Source organism: Lampetra fluviatilis, chromosome 23, assembly GCF_964198595.1.
Source record: "Lampetra fluviatilis chromosome 23, kcLamFluv1.1, whole genome shotgun sequence".
Taxonomy (NCBI): domain Eukaryota; kingdom Metazoa; phylum Chordata; class Hyperoartia; order Petromyzontiformes; family Petromyzontidae; genus Lampetra; species Lampetra fluviatilis.
Genome location: NC_136297.1, coordinates 7,557,847 through 7,581,730, shown reverse-complemented (window position 1 = coordinate 7,581,730; position 23,884 = coordinate 7,557,847). Strand labels below are relative to the sequence as shown.

Sequence of the window (23,884 nt, the reverse complement as noted above, 5' to 3'; positions counted from 1 at the left end):
TACGTGTGTTATAAATGGTCTATTATTATTACTTAATTAACATCATCTACACGATGTCTAGTTCTTCCCTGTGTTAATCCACCGTGGGTTGATGTCATCTGATCACCTGCACATTCACTGCCCCTCTGCCGATTCACTGCTGTTCTGTTTAATTAGCCTTTTACTGTATCTTGATTTGAAGCTTTTGTGACTGCAGGAATCCGTACTCTTTGGTTTTCTCTCTCTGAAGACGGTCGCTTGCGTTGCGATCGAATCGTCGTGATCTATTATTTTGTCTACCTACGTGACTTTACCGAAATAACCAAAGAGTATATGTCGGGGTCGCTGGCCCCTGAGATCTCTCCCTGCTGTGTTCTGACTGCAGGGGTCCCGCCATTTCCCGACCCCTCGCTGTTGTGCGAACCGCCGCTGCCGCCGCTGGGCTCATCGCTCACGGGGCAGGGACTGTCGCCTGATGGTTCCCCTACCTGGGTCGCCCCACCTCGGGTTCGCGAGAGAGGCATGGCTCGTCGCTGGCTCCCGTACGCCTGTTAACACTGCGTTGCCTCTCCTTCCATCACACACGACACCTCCCCTCACACAGCCCCGCGCAGCACTAACACGCTGTGAGCGTATGTACACACAGCACCGCGCGCGTTCACACTCTTCCCCTCACACAGCCCCACGCAGCAATCACACGCTGTGAGCGTACGTACACACAGCACCGCACACGTTCACACTCTTCGCCTCACACAGCCCAGCGTAGCACTCACACGCTGTGAGCGTATGTACACCCAGAACCTGCGCGCGTTCACACTCTCATCGAAACCACACGAGGCTACGATTAGTTACTAATGATTTATTGCCGGCTGACTGCGATTCGCTGTTAAGTCAGTAAGGATCAACAAGGCAGGCCTACACTATTGCCCAAGGGTCTGTACCCGATTTATCTAATTCGATAGGCTCTAAGCGGATTGGTTTTTATACTAAGTCTCACCACTCTCTCTCTCTCACTCACAGTTAGACGCTCCTGTCGGCTTGTCCTCGCAGCGTGTCGGCACGTCTCATGGACGTTCGAGTCGCTGGATTCCGGAGTTGACGGCACGGGAGCTGACTGGAGACGAAGTTCCCTATGCTTCCCTCACCCCTCTCTTTATCCCCCTCACCTCACAGGGGGTCCCGCTCCGCTGGCCAATCAAAGTGCTTCACCTGTCCCCTGGCTGGCTTCAGGCGGTTCAAATCTGGTTAGTGCGACGGATTACGTCGTCTCATCGATCAGTGGGCGGCGCCCCGTTTTCCCGCCGTTCGCTTGTGTATTGCGTCGTCTAGTCGAACAGTGGGTGGGGTCCCGTTATTCCGCCGTCCGTTTGTGGATTGCGGACCCTGCCTGCCTTGCCGATACGTGTGTGTGTGGGGGTGCGTTTCAACCGTGGTGGCTGGACAGCCCTCGCCGTGACCATACAATCTCAACCCGTGTCACAGCGCCGCGGTGCGAACCAGCATCGGGGGAGGTCGCCCAATTCCCTGGCCGCAGGAAACCGTGAATATTTTCCCTATGAGAGCTTTCGGGTAAAAACCTGCCGGCCAGGAGACCTCCCCTCGGAGCTCTAGGTGGGAAAATGTGTGAGGGTGTGTTTATGTGGGGGGCGGTGAGGGGGAAGCGGGGTCGGCCCCGTCGCTTGGTGGTGGCGAGGTCGTAGATGGGGCGCCCGCCGAGCGGCTTCGCGGCGGCGGCATCACATATAGCCTTGTATCTCCCTGATCCCTTTCTTGAAATGCTGCTGTTGTCGGGTTATTACAATTGTATCTCTTACAATTTTTTGGGAAATGACGCATGACCAGTAATGCCCCACGGTGGCACAGACCCAAGTCCAGGATTGTTTCTGCAGAGGAGTTCTTTGCAAAGTCAGTGGGGTTAAATCTCTTAGATTATCTGGACTTCATGGGCCACCTCGGCGACTCAAAATAGGCTTGAATGTGTTATCGTCTCCAAAGAAATAATTATTTCTCACGACTGGCATGGCCCCAAGCTATAAACATTTTTGTAGCGACAATAAATGCGTTAAAATTGGTAACAAATGGGCATTAACGGACCAGTTTTGAAAAATGTTAGCTTATATTTGTTCAAAGGCATAGTATGCCTAGGCGAGACCTAGGTGCCCTTTGTCCAATTTCCTCCCATGCCCACTTCGTAGCCTGGTGCCTCAATTGTTCCAGACTATGGGCCCCAGCTTAGTTGCACTGCCTGCACCCTCAACAGCCAAGCCACCGTTGACATCTCTGGTAAAGCGTCACTCAAACTTTGCTCCTTTGACACTGCCACTGAGAGATCTGTCAACCATTACACTACAGCAGCATTCACACAACGCAAGTCACACATTTCATTCATTATAACAACTCATTAATAATTACACACATTCCAAAATCTGGATGCAGGGAAGTTTTATTGATTTTCATTGGGAAGTTACATTCATTTTATTGTCATTGACAAAAACAACTCGGAAAGATGCTTCATTCTCCAAGACATTCGTCATCTCTGTCAACAGAAACTGGTGCAAATCGTGTGGCAAAGGCAGTTGCATAGCAGTCTTGCAGGAGTGGCCGTGCACGTTGGTTTAGTAGGCAGACCTGAGCAGGATGCAAATCATGCTCATGAGCTTCTCGAAGCCGGCATCGCCTGCGGCAACGGTGTCAGCAATGACTGCGGCCAGGACCTGGAAAGACATCAGAAAAAATTCGATTTCGCAATTAAAATAGGTTATACTTAATTACACAAGCATCTAATAGTGAATGTAAAACTTTATTTTAAAACTTCTATACTCCGTGCAAAATGGCTTTCCATGATCCCTGCCGCCACTAGGCCATACAACTTATTATTGAATGGAATTGCAAACTGAATCGTGAAAATGATTCAAATAGGGGAGAGTGGAGGATCCTTACAGACCTACTGAGTAGAATACATTTTTATGGAACTACTCTTTATTAAGTTTTTAGTGGATCCAAACGCACTATGTAAGAGGGATTGAGATGTATCTTCATTAGTGACCCTGTACCAATCTTGCTAACAGCTGTAGCCAGTAGTCACCCAAGAGCCAACCAGTAGTGATCGTTATGTTCACTGCATGCGTTACCTTGAAGTACTGGGGGTCCACCTGGAAGCTTTTGGCGTGCTTGCCACTCAGATCCCTTAGCTTCATGCTCATCTTCTCGGTGTCATCCATGGACGCCACGGCATCGTTGACGGCGTTGATGATCCTCTCGGCATGCCAGCGCACGTCCGCGGATTTCTTGAGCTGATCAGCCGAAGTCATCCCCTTGAACTTGGGGAAGAATTCCTGAGCAGCGGGGGTGCTGGTGAAGAACCTGTTTTGGAGGAAGGAACATTATGTGATTTCAATACATTTTCAGGTTGGCCAGACAGTTGACCATTAACAAAATAGATACATGTAAAAGTACACCCAAGTGAAAATGTTGTTTGTCCAGCAGAAGATGCAATATTCGGGAGAAATGGTAATGACAAAAATGCAAGTAATTCTCACACGACTTAGACTTATATTTTGGAAATTTAAATATAAATATTTTTAGAATTTGTGTACCCTACATACAATGGTCACAATAAAAACAGCATATGTGTTTCGCGTTCCCACTGTCCATCTCAACACGATTGCTATGTTTATATGAAATGTATGAATTGAAGGTGTTCATTTTACGTAATGAAAGATTGTCTTACTTCACGAGGATGTCCACACCAGAGGTCTCATAATTGGAGTACACGGGGGCCCACGCGCTGCGGATTTTGGTCTTCTCAGCAGCGCTCAGAGGCGCAACGCTTCCAGAGTCGACGATAGGCATGGTGATTGCTTTTGGAGGTGATCGGCGATGATCCTGCAAAGGGAGTCTGAAGTGATGAGCCACTCATCTGAGAACCTCCTTATATATCCGTTTTATCAGCGTTTTCCCAATATCATACATGATGATGCAGATAATGTGAAATGATTGCAGCAACAACAAAACAAACGATGAAATGAAATACCAAATATATTTTATGACAAAATCTGAACTATTCATGAATTGAATGCCAGTATGCATTTTACATTTTTATGATTTTCATTATATATATTAACAGGATACAGGATAATTTCAACAATATTTTAATACATTGAAGTTCATTGCAATATGGTTATGGGCCAATATGCACCGTCAGTTTTGAGTGAAGAAACAACATATGTTGTAATGGGACTCTCTTCTGCGAAATTCTGATAATATGGTATGAAACATTGAACTTTTTTTCCACAAATTTTACTAAGTACAATTTTGATACATAACCGGAAATAAAATGTTCATTAATTAAATGCGAGTACGCTTTTTCCCTTTTTATGATGACCATTAATATCTATGAACAGGTTACAGGATTATTTTTTTTACAATATTTTTATTATTTCAAGTTTTAATGCAATATGGTTATGGGCCAATTTGCACTGTCAGCGCGGAGTGAAGAAACAACATGTTGTAATGGGACTCTCTTCTGCGAAATTCTGATAAGATAAATAGTGGCTAAATAATTGTAAAAATACAAAGGTTTAAAAAAAATATTGTTACTTCCTACATACATTTAGTATTTCATGACAATGTAATAAAATGTTAGTGGATTCATATAACCAAATTGAAGTAATCTTCATATTTTCTGCTCTGATGAGTCTCATATATTCTCATTATTTTATATTTAACCCTAACCCTTATTTTATATTGTCCATTACTAAAAAATCCAGCAGTGTTATGTTATTGTGAGTCAACATTGACATATGTTGTGAATTGGATAAATGAGAGTTTCATGTTGCCTCTTGGTTCTTTAAAATTTGTGTTAAATTACATTGTAGATAGTTCCAGATATAGGGTTTGTGCAAAGTCATCGTGCTGTTCAAAATGTTGATGGGAATTATTATATCTGCAAGCACTGGCGGAGGCAGTGGGGGGTGGCACGTGCCCCCCCCCCCAAATTATCTGATCGAAATCCCTAATTTCGATCGGATCATTGGGGTTCATTAGTAATACATCGTTTCGTAGCAGAACAACTTGTTTACAAGCCAAGGGTGTAGTTGAAACTATTGTACTTTCCAACATACGTTGGATTGTATGTACTATACGTACTCCCCAACAGGGAGACGCAGACTCTCCGACTACCCGTCCCTCACCCTCCCAGTAAGCCTCGACCACTCGCTGCAACATCGTCACACAGGTCATGCACCACAATTTCAGGTGAGTATATTGCCATGCACCCTATTTGTTTTTAATCACCTCTCTAGTTATTATTTTCCATATTTATGCATGGAAATATCTAAGTTATGTTGAAAAGTGTTATTTTTTTAGGTTTTAGGTCACAAAATATTTTCTTAAGAATACTTCTTAGGTTGCACAATGGGACCTTATGGGAAGATATATTTTCATGTACGATTTTTCAGTTTACATTCAGACCTTCAAGAATACAACCCAAACGTATATCGAGGTACGCCTTGAATCCGCATTCTAAAATACTCTTACCGGGCACCAGGCAACGTTTCAGTGTCACTTCAATTCATAAACTTAATCCATTGCTGGCTCCTCCATCAGTCCTTCACCCACTCTGAACATCCTTGTGTATTGAATATGACCAATGTCTTTAAATGGACAATTAAGTAAATGACAATCAGGTCCAAAATATGTTTTGTCAGATTGCATGTCAAATGTTGTTGATTTCACTCCCATACCACTGTGCTGAAGCACATATGATGGCATAATAAGTTGGCATGTTTCTTCACGTTACCATTTTAGAAATTCGTTCGCTATGTCGTTAGAGGATGTACGACACACGTTTTACTCAAGCAATCTGACCTTAAACTATGTTACACATTACAATCGGGTCGTGTGATTGTTATCTCGAAGCTTTCTGGGACATCTTGTCATTGCTCTCCACCACTGTAGCCAATACTTTTGCCCATTGTATTGTAGGACTCGTACTCGGCTGTCTTTCTGTTTTCTTTATTTTCCGCTAAAGAGTCCACCTCCACCGCGCCACCGCTCCGCGTCCCTCCGTGCCCTCACTCCGCTCCGTGTCGCTCCGCGTCTCTCTCTCGCCGCGCCGCGTCTCCCTCTCTCGCTAGGTCTGTCGACTCCACTGCTACTCTACACTGCATCCTTCAGATGTATGGCTACCCCTGTTCGCACACTGCGTTCTCGCTATCACTGTCTCTCTATACTCTACTCCATCTATCGCCGCTAACCCACTCTCTCTCTGCTCTACTACCGTCACCGCCTGCTCTGCGATTCCCCGGGCACCGTCCCTGCAGCTCCATCCAAGACGCCGACCAAGACAAGAAGCCCCTCTCTCCGTCGCGCTGTGGTTTATATCCCCACACCAATTAATCCCCATTAATTATCTCAATCCCCCGCTTATTACTCGCCTCCTGGCCCCCCCAGTCTCACGTGACCTTGTTATTGCCGCCAGAGCGACGTCAGCTAATAACCAATTACCCTCTTAGCCAATCGCTGGCCTGTGTCCCCCCCCCTACACCGAACACCTGTTTCAACACTTAACGACCCTCTCACCTAATGCCACAACAACAACCGTGTCCTCACATACACCCCACTGTACTCTGCTCGCTGGCATAGCAACAGTGGAAAAGAATGCGTGGCGCGCTATAACTCAAGTCCTTACAGTAGCATAGGTTCCTGCTTCAACTACTCACACAGACATCCACAAAAAAACATTGCCAAGCTCAAGTAACTGCAAAAAAATATGTTGCGTTCTGTCTTGGGTACAGGGTGAAAACTTACAGACTCCTCTGCTTCATTGAAAACGCTTCACTCGTTCCCTGTTTCTGCCCGGATTGAGTACAAGGAGGCCATCTGTCCTCTTTTCAAGTCTACATACGTAGGATTCAGTCACCCACTGAGTATGAGCTGGGTTCCACGCCTGAAATTCGCATGTTAACTTCTTTGTTCATTCGCAAAATTACGTGTGTTATGAATGGTCTATTATTATTACTTAATTAACATCATCTACACCATGTCTAGTTCTTCCTTGTGTTAATCCACTGTGGGTTGATGTCACCTGATCACCTGCACATTCACTGCTCCTATGCCGATTCACTGCTGTTCTGTTTAATTAGCTTTTTATCTATCTTGATTTGAAGCTTTTGTGACTGCAGGAATCCGTACTCTTTGGTTTTCTCTCTCTGAAGACGATCGCTTGCGTTGCGATCGAATCGTCGTGATCTATTATTTTGTCTACCTACGTGACTTTACCGAAATAACCAAAGAGTATATGTCGGGGTCGCTGGCCCCCGAGATCTTTCCCTGCTGTGTTCTGACTGCAGGGGTCCCGCCACTTCCCGACCCCTCGCTGTTGTGCGAACCGCCGCTGCCGCCACTGGGCTCATCGCTCACGGGGCAGGGACTGTCGCCTGATGGTTCCCCTTCCTGGGTCGCCCCACCTCGGGTTCGCGAGAGAGGCATGGCTCGTCGCCGGCTCCCGTACGCTTGTTAACACTGCGTTGCCTCTCCTTCCATCACACACGACACCTCCCCTCACACAGCCCCGCGCAGCACTAACACGCTGTGAGCGTATGTACACACAGCACCGCGCGCGTTCACACTCTTCCCCTCACACAGCCCCACGCAGCACTCACACGCTGTGAGCGTACGTACACACAGCACCGCACACGTTCACACTCTTTGCCTCACACAGCCCAGCGTAGCACTCACACGCTGTGAGCGTATGTACACCCAGAACCGCGCGCGTTCACACTCTCATCGAAACCACACGAGGCTACGATTAGTTACTAATGATTTATTGCCGGCTGACTGCGATTCGCTGTTAAGTCAGTAAGGATCGACAAGGCAGGCCTACACTATTGCCCAAGGGTCTGTACCCGATTTATCTAATTCGATAGGCTCTAAGCGGATTGGTTTTTATACTAAGTCTCACCACTCTCTCTCTCTCACTCACAGTTAGACGCTCCTGTCGGCTTGTCCTCGCAGTGCGTCGACACGTCTCATGGACGTTCGAGTCGCTGGATTCCGGAGTTGACGGCACGGGAGCTGACTGGAGACGAAGTTCCCTATGCTTCCCTCACCCCTCTCTTTATCCCCCTCACCTCACAGGGGGTCCCGCTCCGCTGGCCAATCAAAGTGCTTCACCTGTCCCCTGGCTGGCTTCAGGCGGTTCAAATCTGGTTAGTGCGACGGATTACGTCGTCTCATCGATCAGTGGGCGGCGCCCCGTTTTCCCGCCGTTCGCTTGTGTATTGCGTCGTCTAGTCGAACAGTGGGTGGGGTCCCGTTATTCCGCCGTCCGTTTGTGGATTGCGGACCCTGCCTGCCTTGCCGATACGTGTGTGTGTGGGGGTGCGTTTCAACCGTGGTGGCTGGACAGCCCTCGCCGTGACCATACAATCTCAACCCGGGTCACAGCGCCGCGGTGCGAACCAGCATCAGGGGAGGTCGCCCAATTCCCTGGCCGCAGGAAACCGTGAAGATTATCCCTATGAGGGCTTTCGGGTAAAAACCTGCCGGCCAGGAGAACTCCCCTCGGAGCTTTAGGTGGGAAAATGTGTGAGGGTGTGTTTATGTGGGGGGCGGTGAGGGGGAAGCGGGGTCGGCCCCGTCGCTTGGTGGTGGCGAGGTCGTAGATGGGGCGCCCGCCGAGCGGCTTCGAGGCGGCGGCATCACATATAGCCTTGTATCTCCCTGATCCCTTTCTTGAAATGCTGCTGTTGGGTTATTACAATTGTATCTCTTACAATGTTTTTGGGAAATGACGCATGACCAGTAATGCCCCACGGTGGCACAGACCCAAGTCCAGAATTGTTTCTGCAGAGGAGTTCTTTGCAAAGTCAGTGGGGTTAAATCTCTTAGAGTATCTGGACTTCATGGGCCACCTCGGCGACTCAAAATAGGCTTGAATGTGTTATCGTCTCCAAAGAAATAATTATTTCTCACGACTGGCATGGCCCCAAGCTATAAACATTTTGTAGCGACAATAAATGCGTTAAAATTGGTAACAAATGGGCATTAACGGACCAGTTTTGAAAAATGTTAGCTTATATTTGTTCAAAGGCATAGTATGCCTAGGCGAGAACTAGGTGCCCCTTGTCCAATTTCCTCCCATGCACACTTCGTAGCCTGGTGCCTCAATTGTTCCAGACTATGGGCCCCAGCTTAGTTGCACTGCCTGCACACTCAACAGCCAAGCCACCGTTGACATCTCTGGTAAAGCGTCACTCAAACTTTGCTCCTTTGACACTGCCACTGAGAGATCTGTCAACCATTACACTACAGCAGCATTCACACAACGCAAGTCACACATTTCATTCATTATAAAAACTCATTAATAATTACGCACATTCCAAAATCTGGATGCAGGGAAGTTTTATTGATTTTCATTGGGAAGTTACATTCATTTTATTGTCATTGACAAAAACAACTCGGAAAGATGCTTCATTCTCCAAGACATTCGTTATCTCTGTCAACAGAAACTGGTGCAAATCGTGTGGCAAAGGCAGTTGGGTAGCAGTCTTGCAGGAGTGGCCGTGCACGTTTGTTTAGTAGGCAGACCTGAGCAGGATGCAAATCATGCTCATGAGCTTCTCGAAGCCGGCATCGCCTGCGGCAACGGTGTCAGCAATGACCGCGGCCAGGACCTGGAAAGACATCAGAGAAAATTCGATTTGGCAATTAAAATAGGTTATCTTTCATTACACAAGTATCTAATAGTGAATGTAAAACTTTTCTTTTTTCAACTTTGTGCAAAATGGCTATCCATGATCCCTGCTGCCACTAGGCCATAAAACTTATTATTGAATAGAATTGCAAACTGAATCTTGAAAATGACTCAAATAGGGGAGAGTGGAGGATCCTTACAGACCTACTGAGTAGAATACATTTTTACGTAACTACTCTATGTTAATTTTCGATTTAAAGCTTTTGTGACTGCAGGGATTCATATTCTTGGTTCTTTCGGTAAAGTCAAGTAGAAGGCAAATAATAAAATAAGAAAAATAAAACAATAAAATTCTCACGACGTTTCGATTGCAAGACAAGCAATCATCATCAGGTGTGAAAACCACTGCAATAAGTTTTGCTTGTGTTGCAATCCAAACGTCGTAAGAATTGTATTGTTTTATTATTTTATTATTTCCCTTCTACGTGACTTAACCGAAAGAACCAATAATTTACTCTATATCAAGTTTTAGTTGGATCCAAACACACTATGTGAGAGGGATTGAGATGTATCTTCATTAGTAAACCCTGTACCAATCTTGCTAACAGCTGTAGCCAGCAGTCACCGAAGAGCCAACCAGTAGTGATTGGTAGTTATGTTCACTGCATGGGTTACCTTGAAGTACTGCGGGTCCACCTGGAAGCTTTTGGCGTGCTTGCCACTCAGATCCCTTAGCTTCATGCTCATCTTCTCGGTGTCATCCATGGACGCCACGGCATCGTTGACGGCGTTGATGATCCTCTCGGCGTGCCAGCGCACGTCCGCGGATTTCTTGAGCTGATCAGCCGAAGTCATCCCCTTGAACTTGGGGAAGAATTCCTGAGCAGCGGGGGTGCTGGTGAAGAACCTGTTTTGAAGGAAGCAAAATTTTGTGATTTCAATACATTTTCAGTTTGGCCAGACAGTTGACCATTAACAAAATAGATACATGTAAAAGTACACCCAAGTGAAAATGTTGTTTGTCCAGCAGAAGATGCAATATATCGGAAAAAATGGTAATGACAAAAATCCAAGTAATTATCACACGACTTAGACTTATATTTTGGAAATTTAAATATAAATATTTTTAGAATTTGTGTACCCTACATACAGTGGTCACAATCAAAAGAGCATATGTGTTTCGCGTTCCCACTGTCCATCTCAACACGATTGCTATGTTAATATGAAATGTATGAATTGAAGGTGTTCATTTTACGTAATGAAAGATTGCCTTACTTCACCAGGATGTCCACACCAGAGGTCTCATAATTGGAGTACACGGGGGCCCACGCGCTGCGGATTTTGGTCTTCTCAGCAGCGCTCAGAGGCGCAACGCTTCCAGAGTCGACGATAGGCATGGTGATTGCTTTTGGAGGTGATCGGCGATGATCCTGCAAAGGGAGTCTGAAGTGATGAGCCACTCATCTGAGAACCTCCTTATATATCCGTTTTATCAGCGTTTTCCCAATATCATACATGATGATGCAGATAATGTAAAATGATTGCAGCAACAACAAAACAAACGATGAAATGAAATACCAAATATATTTTATGACAAAATCTGAACTATTCATGAATTGAATGCTAGTATGCATTTACAATTTTTATGATTTTCATTATATATATTAACAGGATACAGGATAATTTCAACAATATTTTAATACATTGAAGTTCATTGCAATATGGTTATGGGCCAATATGCACCGTCAGTTTTGAGTGAAGAAACAACATATGTTGTAATGGGGCTGTCTTCTGCGACATTCTGAAAATATGGTATGAAACATTGAACTTTTTTTCCACAAATTTTACTAAGTACAATTTTGATACATAACCGGAAATAAAATGTTCATTAATTAAATGCGAGTACGCTTTTTCCCCTTTTATGATGACCATTAATATCTATGAACAGGTTACAGGATGATTTTTTTTACAATATTTTTATTATTTCAAGTTTTAATGCAATATGGTTATGAGCCAATTTGCACTGTCAGCGCTGAGTGGAGAAACAACAGATGTTGTAATGGGACACTCTTCTGCGAAATTCTGATAAGATATATAGTGGCTAAATAATTGTAAAAATACAAAGGCTTTAACAAAAATATTGTTACTTCCTACATACATTTAGCATTTCATGACAATGTAATAAAATGTTAGTGGATTCATATAACCAAATTGAAGTAATCTTCATATTTTCTGCTCTGATGAGTCTCATATTTTCTCATTATTTTTTATTTAACCCTAACCCTTATTTTATATTGTCCATTACTAAAGAATCCACCAGTGTTATGGTATTGTGAGTCAACATTGACATATGTTGTGAATTGGATAAATGAGAGTTTCATGTTCCCTCTTGGTTCTTTAAAATTTGTGTTAAATTACATTGTAGGTAGTTCCAGATATAGGGTTTGTGCAAAGTCATCGTGCTGTTCAAAATGTTGATGGGTATTATAATATCTGCAAGCACTGGCGGAGGCAGTGGGGGGGGCACGTGCCCCCCCCCCCATTATCTGATCGAAATCCCTAATTTCGATCGGATCATTGGGGTTCATTAGTAATACATCGTTTCGTAGCAGAACAACTTGTTTACAAGCCAAGGGTGTAGTTGAAACTATAGTTGAAACTATTGTACTTTCCAACATACTTTGGATTGTATGTGTAATGTAGTAACTCCACGGGAGACGACTTCACGGGTAACACACTTTATTTTATCAAACTTGGTTACAGGTGACTAACACCTACTTTGTATCTCGGGTGACAAACACCCACTTAGCTACTTGGCGACTAACGCCCACTGAGCTACTCGGATGACCAACATCCACTTAGTACTCGGGTGACAAACACCCACTTAGCTACTTGGCGACTAACGCCCACTGAGTTACTCGTATGACCAACATCCACTTAGTACTCGGGTGACAAACACCCACTTAGCTACTTGGCGACTAACGCCCACTGAGCTACTCGGATGACCAACATCCTCTTAGCTACTTGGCGACTAACGCCACTGAGCTACTCGGATGACCAACATCCACTTAGTACTCGGGTGACAAACACCCACTTAGCTACTTGGCGACTAACGCCCACTGAGCTACTCGGATGACCAACATCCACTTAGCTACTCGGCGACTAACGCCACTGAGCTACTCGGATGACCAACATCCACTTAGCTACTCGGCGACTAACGCCACTGAGCTACTCGGCTTCACTAGGTCTTCAGCTCCGTCTTCGGGTCTTCAACTGGGTAACTCTCCCCGAGTGCTCTCGCGCGTCCCCCTTTATACCCCACCTGCGGACGTCGCTGCGAGCACCCACTTATTCGACCAATCGCCGGGCGCTGGCTACGATCCTCTTTTCCCACATCTCATCGTGCCTCACCACTCACTCCGCGCCGCCTCGTCATCTGTCACTCCCGGCGCGCGCGTCCACACCACGCCCACAACGCGTGCCCAACCCCGCACCCCGCGCCGCCCCGTGATCCATCACTGTCACAGTCGGCGCACGTCAATACCACCACTACATATGTACTATACGTACTCCCCAACAGGGAGACGCAGACTCTCCGACTACCCCTCCCTCACCCTCCCAGTAAGCCTCGACCACTCACTGCAACATCGTCACACAGGTCATGCACCACAATTTCAGGTGAGTATATTGCTATGCACCCTATTTGTTTTTAATCACCTCTCTAGTTATTATTTTCCATATTTATGCATGGAAATATCTAAGTTATGTTGAAAAGTGTTATTTTTTTAGGTTGTAGGTCACAAAATATTTTCTTAAGAATACTTCTTAGGTTGCACAATGGGACCTTATGGGAAGATATATTTTCATGTACGATTTTTCAGTTTACATTCAGACCTTCAAGAATACAACCCAAACGTATATCGAGGTACGCCTTGAATCTGCATTCTAAAATACTCTTACCGGGCACCAGGCAACGTTTCAGTGTCACTTCAATTCATAAACTTAATCCATTGCTGGCTCCTCCATCAGTCCTTCACCCACTCTGAACATCCTTGTGTATTGAATATGACCAATGTCTTTAAATGGACAATTAAGTAAATGACAATCAGGTCCAAAATATGTTTTGTCACATTGCATGTTAAATGTTGTTGATTGCACTCGCATACCACTGTGCTGAAGCACATGATGGCGTAATAAGTTGGCATGTTTCTTCACGTTACCATTTTAGAAATTCGTTCGCTATGTCGTTAGAGGAGGATGTACGACACACGTTTTACTCAAGCAATCTGACCTTAAACTATGTTACACATTACAATCGGGTCGTGTGATTGTTATCTCAAAGCTTTCTGGGACATCTTGTCATTGCTCTCCACCACTGTAGCCAATACTTTTGCCCATTGTATTGTAGGACTCGTACTCGGCTGTCTTTCTGTTTTTTTTTATTTTCCGCTAAAGAGTCCACCTCCACCGCGCCACCGCTCCGCGTCGCTCCGTGCCCTCACTCCGCTCCACGTCGCTCCGCGTCTCTCTCTCGCCGCGCCGCGTCTCCTCCGCGTCTCTCTCTCTCTCGCTAGGTCTGTCGACTCCACTGCTTCTCTACACTGCATCCTTCAGATGTATGGCTACCCCTGTTCGCACACTGCGTTCTCGCTATCACGGTCTCTCTATACTCTACTCCATCTGTCGCCGCTAACCCACTCTCTCTGCTCTACTACCGTCACCGCCTGCTCTGCGATTCCCCGGGCACCGTCCCTGCAGCTCCATCCAAGACGCCGACCAAGACAAGAAGCCCCTCTCTCCGTCGCGCTGTGGTTTATATCCCCACACCAATTAATCCCCATTAATTATCTCAATCCCCCGCTTATTACTCGCCTCCTGGCCCCCCCAGTCTCACGTGACCTTGTTATTGCCGCCAGAGCGACGTCAGCTAATAACCAATTACCCTCTTAGCCAATCGCTGGCCTGTGTCCCCCCCCCTACCCCGAACACCTGTTTCAACACTTAACGACCCTCTCACCTAATGCCACAACAACAACCGTGTCCTCACATACACCCCACTGTACTCTGCTCGCTGGCATAGCAACAGTGGAAGAGAATGCGTGGCGCGCTATAACTCAAGTCCTTACAGTATCATAGGTTCCTGCTTCAACTACTCACACAGACATTCACAAAAAAACATTGCCAAGCTCAAGTAACTGCAAAAAAATATGTTGCGTTCTGTCTTGGGTACTGGCTGAAAACTTACAGGCTCCTCTGCTTCATTGAAAACGCTTCACTCGTTCCCTGTTTCTGCCCGGATTGAGTACAAGGAGGCCATCTGTCCTCTTTTCAAGTCTATATACGTAGCATTCAGTCACCCACTGAGTATGAGCTGGGTTCCACGCCTGAAATTCGCACGTTAACTTCTTTGTCCATTCGCAAAATTACGTGTGTTATGAATGGTCTATTATTATTACTTAATTAACATCATCTACACCATGTCTAGTTCTTCCCTGTGTTAATCCACTGTGGGTTGATGTCACCTGATCACCTGCACATTCACTGCCCCTCTGCCGATTCACTGCTGTTCTGTTTAATTAGCTTTTTATCTATCTTGATTTGAAGCTTTTGTGACTGCAGGAATCCGTACTCTTTGGTTTTCTCTCTCTGAAGACGGTCGCTTGCGTTGCGATCGAATCGTCGTGATCTATTATTTTGTCTACCTTCGTGACTTTACCGAAATAACCAAAGAGTATATGTCGGGGTCGCTGGCCCCCGAGATCTTTCCCTGCTGTGTTCTGACTGCAGGGGTCCCGCCACTTCCCGACCCCTCGCTGTTGTGCGAACCGCCGCTGCCGCCGCTGGGCTCATCGCTCACGGGGCAGGGACTGTCGCCTGATGGTTCCCCTTCCTGGGTCGCCCCACCTCGGGTTCGCGAGAGAGGCATGGCTCGTCGCTGGCTCCCGTACGCCTGTTAACACTGCATTGCCTCTCCTTCCATCACACACGACACCTCCCCTCACACAGCCCCGCGCAGCACTAACACGCTGTGAGCGTATGTACACACAGCACCGCGCGCGTTCACACTCTTCCCCTCACACAGCCCCACGCAGCACTCACACGCTGTGAGCGTACGTACACACAGCACCGCACACGTTCACACTCTTCGCCTCACACAGCCCAGCGTAGCACTCACACGCTGTGAGCGTATGTACACCCAGAACCGCGCGCGTTCACACTCTCATCGAAACCACACGAGGCTACGATTAGTTACTAATGATTTATTGCCGGCTGACTGCGATTCGCTGTTAAGTCAGTAAGGATCGACAAGGCAGGCCTACACTATTGCCCAAGGGTCTGTACCCGATTTATCTAATTCGATAGGCTCTAAGAGGATTGGTTTTTATACTAAGTCTCACCACTCTCTCTCTCTCACTCACAGTTAGACGCTCCTGTCGGTTTGTCCTCGCAGCGCGTCGACACGTCTCATGGACGTTCGAGTCGCTGGATTCCGGAGTTGACGGCACGGGAGCTGACTGGAGAAGAAGTTCCCTATGCTTCCCTCACCCCTCTCTTTATCCCCCTCACCTCACAGGGGGTCCCGCTCCGCTGGCCAATCAAAGTGCTTCACCTGCCCCTGGCTGGCTTCAGGCGGTTCGAATCTGGTTACCGCGACGGATTACGTCGTCTCATCGATCAGTGGGCGGGGCCCCGTTTTCCCGTCGTTCGCGTGTGTATTGCGTCGTCTAGTCGAACAGTGGGCGGGGTCCCGTTTTCCCGCCGTCCGTTTGTGGATTGCGGACCCTGCCTGCCTTGCCGATACATGTGTGTGGGGGGGGTGCGTTTCAACCGTGGTGGCTGGACAGCCCTCGCCGTGACCATACAATCTCAACCCGGGTCACAGCGCCGCGGTGCGAACCAGCATCGGGGGAGGTCGCCCAATTCCCTGGCCGCAGGAAACCGTGAATATTTTCCCTATGAGGGCTTTCGGGTAAAAACCTGCCGGCCAGGAGACCTCCCCTCGGAGCTCTAGGTGGGAAAATGTGTGAGGGTGTGTTTATGTGGGGGGCGGTGAGGGGGAAGCGGGGTCGGCCCCGTCGCTTGGTGGTGGCGAGGTCGTAGATGGGGCGCCCGCCGAGCGGCTTCGTGGCGGCGGCATCACATATAGCCTTGTATCTCCCTGATCCCTTTCTTGAAATGCTGCTGTTGTCGGGTTATTACAATTGTATCTCTTACAATTTTTTTGGGAAATGACGCATGACCAGTAATGCCCCACGGTGGCACAGACCCAAGTCCAGAATTGTTTCTGCAGAGGAGTTCTTTGCAAAGTCAGTGGGGTTAAATCTCTTAGATTATCTGGACTTCATGGGCCACCTCGGCGACTCAAAATAGGCTTGAATGTGTTATCGTCTCCAAAGAAATAATTATTTCTCACGACTGGCATGGCCCCAAGCTATAAACATTTTTGTAGCGACAATAAATGCGTTAAAATTGGTAACAAATGGGCATTAACGGACCAGTTTTGAAAAATGTTAGCTTATATTTGTTCAAAGGCATAGTATGCCTAGGCGAGACCTAGGTGCCCCTTGTCCAATTTCATCCCATGCCCACTTCGTAGCCTGGTGCCTCAATTGTTCCAGACTATGGGCCCCAGCTTAGTTGCACTGCCTGCACACTCAACAGCCAAGCCACCGTTGACATCTCTGGTAAAGCGTCACTCAAACTTTGCTCCTTTGACACTGCCACTGAGAGATCTGTCAACCATTACACTACAGCAGCATTCACACAACGCAAGTCACACATTTCATTCATTATAACAACTCATTAATAATTACACACATTCCAAAATCTGGATGCAGGGAAGTTTTATTGATTTTCATTGGGAAGTTACATTCATTTTATTGTCATTGACAAAAACAACTCGGAAAGATGCTTCATTCTCCAAGACATTCGTTATCTCTGTCAACAGAAACTGGTGCAAATCGTGTGGCAAAGGCAGTTGCATAGCAGTCTTGCAGGAGTGGCCGTGCACGTTGGTTTAGTAGGCAGACCTGAGCAGGATGCAAATCATGCTCATGAGCTTCTCGAAGCCGGCATCGCCTGCGGCAACGGTGTCAGCAATGACTGCGGCCAGGACCTGGAAAGACATCAGAGAAAATTCGATTTCGCAATTAAAATAGGTTATCCTTAATTACACAAGCATCTAATAGTGAATGTAAAACTTTATTTTAAAACTTATATACTCCGTGCAAAATGGCTTTCCATGATCCCTGCCGCCACTAGGCCATACAACTTATTATTGAATGGAATTGCAAACTGAATCGTGAAAATGATTCAAATAGGGGAGAGTGGAGGATCCTTACAGACCTACTGAGTAGAATACATTTTTATGGAACTACTCTTTATTAAGTTTTTGGTGGATCCAAACGCACTATGTAAGAGGGATTGAGATGTATCTTCATTAGTGACCCTGTACCAATCTTGCTAACAGCTGTAGCCAGTAGTCACCCAAGAGCCAACCAGTAGTGATCGTTATGTTCACTGCATGCGTTACCTTGAAGTACTGGGGATCCACCTGGAAGCTTTTGGCGTGCTTGCCACTCAGATCCCTTAGCTTCATGCTCATCTTCTCGGTGTCATCCATGGACGCCACGGCATCGTTAACGGCGTTGATGATCCTCTCGGCGTGCCAGCGCACGTCCGCGGATTTCTTTAGCTGATCAGCCGAAGTCATCCCCTTGAACTTGGGGAAGAATTCCTGAGCAGCGGGGTTGCTGGTGAAGAACCTGTTTTGGAGGAAGGAACATTCCGTGATTTAAATGGATTTGTCGAGTGAGCCAGACAATTCACCATAAACAAAATATTGTTTGTGCAGCAGAAGACGCAATCTATTGGGGAAAATGGTAATGACAAAAATCCAAGTAATTTTTACGCGACTTCGACATATTTTTATTTTAATATTTATTTTTAGAATAATTCGTGTACCCTATATAGAGTAATCACAATGAAAACAGCACAATTGCTTTTCGTTCCCACTGTCCGTCACAACACGATTGCTGTTTTTATATTATGAAATGTATTAATTGAAGGTGTTCATTTCACATAACGAAAGATTGCCTTACTTCACCAGGATGTCCACACCAGAGGTCTCATAATTGGAGTAGACAGGGGCCCACGCGCTGCGGATTTTGGTCTTCTCAGCAGCGCTCAGAGGCGCAACGCTTCCAGAGTCGACGATAGGCATGGTGATTGCTTTTGGAGGTGATCAGCGATGATCCTGCAAAAAGAGTCTGAAGTGATGAGCCACTCATCTGAAAACCTCCTTATATATCCATTTTATCAGCGTTTTCACAATATCATACATGATGATGCAGATAATGTGAAATGATTGCAGCAACAACAAAACAAACGATGAAATGAAATACCAAATATATTTTATAACAAAATCTGAACTTTTATTGAATTAAATGCTAGAATGCATTTTCCCTTTTTATGATTTTACCAATATATATAGAGAGGTTACAGGATGATTTTAACAAAATTTTATGATTTCAAATTTTATTGCAATATTTTATGGACCAATATGCACTGTCAGCTGTGAGTGAAGAAACAACAGATGTCGTAACGGGTCTGTCTTCTGCGAAATTATGATAAAATATATCGTGGCTAAATACGTGGAAAAATACAAAGACTATTTTTTTAAAACATCGTTACTTCCTAAGTACATTTAGTATTTCATGACAGTGTAATACGATGTTAGTGGGTTCACGTAAACCAATTGAAGTAATCTTCATATTTTATGTTCTTATGTTATAATTGGTTAATATTTAATCCAAGCCCTCATTTTATAGTGTCGGTAACTATGCAATCCACCAGTGTTAATTCATTGTGAGTCATCATTGACATATGTTGTGAATCGCATTAATGGAAATTTCATGTTCCCTGTTGGTTCTTGAAATTGTTTATTAAGTGACATGGTAGGTTGTTCCAGATATGGTTTTTGCAAAGTTATTGTGCTTTTCAAAATGTTGATGGGTATTTAACGTCTGTCAGCATTTTTGTGTTGCAATAAATGGCCGCCTTTGTGGTTATAATCATAGCTAAAATATTTGTCCAAGAGTCAAGATTGGTTAAATATATTGAGTACAAAATTGGAGCCAGCACAGAACCTTGTAGAACACCCTTTGTGATTTTAATATTTTTGCACGAGATGTTTTCACGACGTATCTTTTGAGAATGGTCTGAGAGGTAGCTCTTAAACAATTTTATTGTATGGTCTGAAAATGTATGTTGACGAAGTCTTGTGAGAAACAATATCATGGTTAACGATGTAAGGGATCTGCGAGCCACCCTCACGCACACGCACCACAGTATAGCCCTCGGCAAGGTAAGGTAAAAAGCAACGAGCCTAACTTTACCCTACCTTTTACCCTTATCCCATACAAATTACCCGATTACAGGGAAATGACTGGGGTACAACACATAAAAAAGGTTTATAACGATAAATGCTAGGTAGAGCACTTTATTCATGTAGAATACTCTCGAATCGGGCGTTGAGGCTGTCGACTACACCATCCTCCATAACCTCATCCCAGTAGTGTTGGTCGATGGCGATCTCATCAACAACCTGATCAAGTTAGTCATTGCTATCGCCCTCGGACGAACGACAGGCAATAAGATCCTGCGCCGCTCCGCCCAGTTAGACGGAACCTTCAGGCAGCCGACGCCGACGTCCTGACCTCGCTGCCTGGGGCGCACACGTTGTGCTTCTTGAGGTGGGCTTTCCACCCCGACGCGTTCGTGTGGGTGGAAAACCACTTGAGTGTGCTCCCACGGGAACGCATGCCACTGCCTCTTTCGATTGCTGTTCGCAGCAACCCCAAAAATGCCGTTGCTGGCATCCTCGTCCTCTAGTACCTCTACCTCAAGAACGTGGACCGTCTTCATCTGGTCCGACATCAATTATCGCAATTTAAAATAGAGGCCACGGACTGCGCCACGGAGCTTTTAGCAGTAAACAAGACACTATAGTTACCGGGTAATTATTCGCGCTACCTTTAACCTACTGGGTAATTTTCTGAGCTACCTTTACCCTACCCTTTACCTTACCCCTTGGCATGTCGAAACCTTTACCCTTTACCCTTTTACCCGGTAAAAAAGGTAATTTACCTTACCTTGCCGAGGCCTAGCACACAGACATGAAATCTCCGCACTCAGTATAACACGCACGAATCACACGCACGGGAAAACACTAGACGGGGGTCAAGGGTTAGAGGGCACTGACATCACCCGGACCAGGCGTGCGAGACGTGGATGTTTATTGGGAACGAGGGCGGAGATGGAGGGGTTAAAAGGGGCTGTGAGACGCGTGTTCGGGGTTGGTTTTGGAAGAGTGTTGCTGTGCGTTGGAGAAATAAAGAAGTGCTTAATCAGTCTCCGACTCTTCTTCAACAGTATGAAATGCTTTTCATAATTTGAGGAATAGTGCACAGCAATAGTGGCCTTTATCCAGTTTACTGAAAAGAGATTGTGATACATCCATCATTGCTGTAGTGGTAGTGCAGTAATCCTCTCAAAAACCAGACTGTTTACTGTGAAGGAAATTTACTTTTTCGGATGCAGTTCATTTGTGATTTAAGTATTTTTTCTAATATTTGAGTAATTGGTGAAAGAATGGAGATTGTTCTCATTGAATCTTTCTATGGTGTTCAATTAAAAATAAGGAGTTATTTGTGTGAGAGTTAAATGAGACCATTAGGATTATAACACCGCAAGGTTTACACTGTTGTGTTTATGCATCCATTTGGTATGCAGGTAACTCCTGGCCGCCTCTCAGCCCAGCTAGGTCAAGAGTTTTACACATCTGGGTGTTCCACCAATCCTCACCTTCAAAAGTTTCCGGATTGTAGGTGTGTGGTTCTACCCCTGACTCGATTGTTTCAGAATTCTTGTACACAATTCGCTGATGTATAATACCTAGCACAGATGATGTGGTCACTGATTGGAAATTACTTTATTTACACGGCTGAAGCAAAATCAGGAAGAATATTAAACGAGCTATCTTTTGGGATTTTTTACGCTCAACCTATTCAATCCTTGTTTATAAGGGTCACATGCCCAGCCCCACTGCTTAAACAAGTGTGGCTTGCGATTGCCTTTTAATTGCATTTTCCATCATTCCTGAATGTCAAAACTCATCTTTTTAATTTATGTTGCATCCGCTTGATCTGGCATTACTGTCTCTTTCCCCATGCAGCATGTTTCTTACTTTTCTGAAACTAGGCCATGTGACCCCACTGCTCAATAAAATGGTTTCCTACTGAAATGATCCTGTTAATTACTGTCCAGTTGCAAAACTATCAACAGTCTCAAAACTCTTAGAACGTCTCGTCCTGTCTAAAATTATGGACCGCATCACCTCCTCCCAATTCATATTCAAACTTCTTTGTCCATTCGCAAGATTGTGCACGTTATAAATGGTTGATACATTTGTCATATTATTGTCTGTCTCGGCCTTGCTGTGCGCTGCATTGCACCGCTAGCTGAGTAGTTCCAATAAACCCTCAGAGCCAGGGTGAACATCCGCCTCCAAACATCATTTATTGAATTGAACGAGGTAAAACTGATGGAAAAACACAGCACAGATACAACATCTGTTAATAGTTGGAAACATCAACACAATGCATGAACACTACAGCATCACGACATTGTCCTAGATAACATGTTTCTCAACAATAGATCCTGGATGGACCAGGCGCCCACAACAGCACTGAACAGCTATACAAGAGAACAAGCTACTCTGCTAAACAAAGCCACATCGTGCAATCAGCACACTGCACCCCAGATGTACAGTACTACACATAACACTAAATTGTGGATGAGATATTTCGTCATCCTTGCTCTCAAGATCGCTATATAGTTACTTTGGTACAAGTTTGACTCGACTTATTAAATTACAAGTAACATTCACAATAGTTGCAGGCTTCGTTGTTAACTAGGCCTCGTATTTATGATAACAATTTAACAGCATTATAAAGGCATTTACATCATTATAACGGTCATTCTAACATTATAACAGCATTCCCAGTATTATAAGAACATAATCGAACTTACAGCCAATGCTTCTTAAAGTCCCACAATGGACAATTACAGCTGGCTTCACTAGGATGCGATTTGTGCCGCTATCTTAAACTGTGTAATGGCTGCCTCCAGCCTCGTGCCTGAAACTGTCAAATCATAACTTCCTGGTCACGTGACCAAACTCAGCATCAAAACAGGAAATGTTCTGTGTACTCACACCCAACTCCCGCATGGAGTAAAACACCTGCCGTGAGGCAGAACATCGTCATATATACCATGTCTCATACTACCTTCGATGTATATCTGTTGAACTTCTCTCTGGGGTTTTTCGTTGTTTCTCTCTGCTTGTGTATCGGTCTTCGTGTCTGTGTTTTTTCAAATTTCACACTTAACTTCTAATTTAGCAATCTTTGGAAGAACATAATCAACCAGGCTATGCGTTAATTGTGTGTTGACCGACCCTCTGTGTTGCATTGCATTACATTTCGAATTTTTTGCTAGGTTAGTTAATTTATTGTGTCTCTCTCCCTGCCTCCTAATTTTTTCAAGCTTTCGTACCGTACCACTTATCGTGCTACTCATTGACATGCTAATTTCTCTAACCCCTCTCTCTCCGCCCCTGCCCCCCTTTCTCAAGCTTTTTACACCTTGCCACTCACCGTTTCCACTCATGGACATGCTAATTTCTCTAACTCCTCCCTCTCTCCCCGCCCCCCGCCCCCCCTCTCTCTATTTAAGGCCTCGACACAGAGGCGTAGTTTCTCTTTGTGCCTATGTTTGCTCTCTCTCTATGTATCTCTGTGATATCTGTCTGCTTATATGTCTGTCTATATGTTTCTGGTTCTGTGTTTAATCTCTCTCCCAAATTTAGCATTCTCAGGAAGAACGTAATCAACCAGATAGGGTGTTGACTGTTATGTTATCCGACTCTCTGTTGTATTACATTACATTTCAAAGTATACTAGATTTGTGTTTCTATTTAATTTATACCTGATGATGATTGCTTGTGTTGCAATCGAAACGTCGTATGCTAGTATTTAATTAAATGTATCATTTTATCTTTATACGTGACTTTACCGAAAGAACCAAAGAATAATTATTTCATGCCGTACGTAGCTATCCGTATTAATCAGAGGTGTTTATCCACCT

At 45.3% G+C, this 23,884-nt stretch overlaps 3 protein-coding genes across 4 annotated transcripts; all 3 read right to left on the bottom strand.

Annotated features, from left to right (window-relative positions):
- Positions 1–2,418: 2,418 nt before the first annotated feature.
- On the bottom strand, positions 2,419–7,986 carry LOC144940901 (globin). 2 transcript variants are annotated; one of them, XM_078867400.1, is made up of 4 exons: positions 7,964–7,986; positions 3,710–3,864; positions 3,111–3,342; positions 2,419–2,693 (listed from the first exon to the last, which is right to left on the bottom strand). In XM_078867400.1, the coding sequence occupies exons 2-4, from the start codon at positions 3,829–3,831 to the stop codon at positions 2,595–2,597; spliced, it is 453 nt and encodes a 150-aa protein (XP_078723526.1). In that variant the 5' UTR covers positions 3,832–3,864; positions 7,964–7,986; the 3' UTR covers positions 2,419–2,594. The 2 variants fall into 2 exon arrangements, with proteins under 2 accessions (XP_078723526.1, XP_078723525.1); XM_078867399.1 differs by lacking the exon at positions 7,964–7,986 and adding an exon at positions 6,058–6,081.
- Positions 7,987–9,380: 1,394 nt separating this feature from the next.
- On the bottom strand, positions 9,381–11,106 carry LOC144940690 (globin). Its single transcript, XM_078867007.1, has 3 exons — positions 10,952–11,106; positions 10,352–10,583; positions 9,381–9,656 (listed from the first exon to the last, which is right to left on the bottom strand). Exons 1-3 carry the CDS (start codon positions 11,071–11,073, stop codon positions 9,558–9,560), a joined length of 453 nt encoding a protein of 150 aa, XP_078723133.1. The 5' UTR covers positions 11,074–11,106; the 3' UTR covers positions 9,381–9,557.
- Positions 11,107–17,511: 6,405 nt separating this feature from the next.
- LOC144940692 (globin-like) lies at positions 17,512–18,939 on the bottom strand. Its single transcript, XM_078867008.1, has 3 exons — positions 18,778–18,939; positions 18,210–18,441; positions 17,512–17,792 (listed from the first exon to the last, which is right to left on the bottom strand). Exons 1-3 carry the CDS (start codon positions 18,897–18,899, stop codon positions 17,694–17,696), a joined length of 453 nt encoding a protein of 150 aa, XP_078723134.1. The 5' UTR covers positions 18,900–18,939; the 3' UTR covers positions 17,512–17,693.
- Positions 18,940–23,884: the final 4,945 nt, after the last annotated feature.

What these genes read in the sequence shown, in the direction of transcription:
- LOC144940901 (XM_078867400.1), bottom strand. Translation starts at nt 3,831, where the DNA reads ATGCCTATCGTCGACTCTGGAAGCGTTGCGCCTCTGAGCGCTGCTGAG. An exon ending in GGTGTGGACATCCTCGTGAA is followed by an intron (nt 3,343 to 3,709) that starts GTAAGACAATCT and finishes CCTCCAAAACAG; the next exon opens with GTTCTTCACCAGCACCCCCG. An exon ending in TGGACCCCCAGTACTTCAAG is followed by an intron (nt 2,694 to 3,110) that starts GTAACGCATGCA and finishes ATGTCTTTCCAG; the next exon opens with GTCCTGGCCGCAGTCATTGC.
- LOC144940690 (XM_078867007.1), bottom strand. Translation starts at nt 11,073, where the DNA reads ATGCCTATCGTCGACTCTGGAAGCGTTGCGCCTCTGAGCGCTGCTGAG. An exon ending in GGTGTGGACATCCTGGTGAA is followed by an intron (nt 10,584 to 10,951) that starts GTAAGGCAATCT and finishes CCTTCAAAACAG; the next exon opens with GTTCTTCACCAGCACCCCCG. An exon ending in TGGACCCGCAGTACTTCAAG is followed by an intron (nt 9,657 to 10,351) that starts GTAACCCATGCA and finishes ATGTCTTTCCAG; the next exon opens with GTCCTGGCCGCGGTCATTGC.
- LOC144940692 (XM_078867008.1), bottom strand. Translation starts at nt 18,899, where the DNA reads ATGCCTATCGTCGACTCTGGAAGCGTTGCGCCTCTGAGCGCTGCTGAG. An exon ending in GGTGTGGACATCCTGGTGAA is followed by an intron (nt 18,442 to 18,777) that starts GTAAGGCAATCT and finishes CCTCCAAAACAG; the next exon opens with GTTCTTCACCAGCAACCCCG. An exon ending in TGGATCCCCAGTACTTCAAG is followed by an intron (nt 17,793 to 18,209) that starts GTAACGCATGCA and finishes ATGTCTTTCCAG; the next exon opens with GTCCTGGCCGCAGTCATTGC.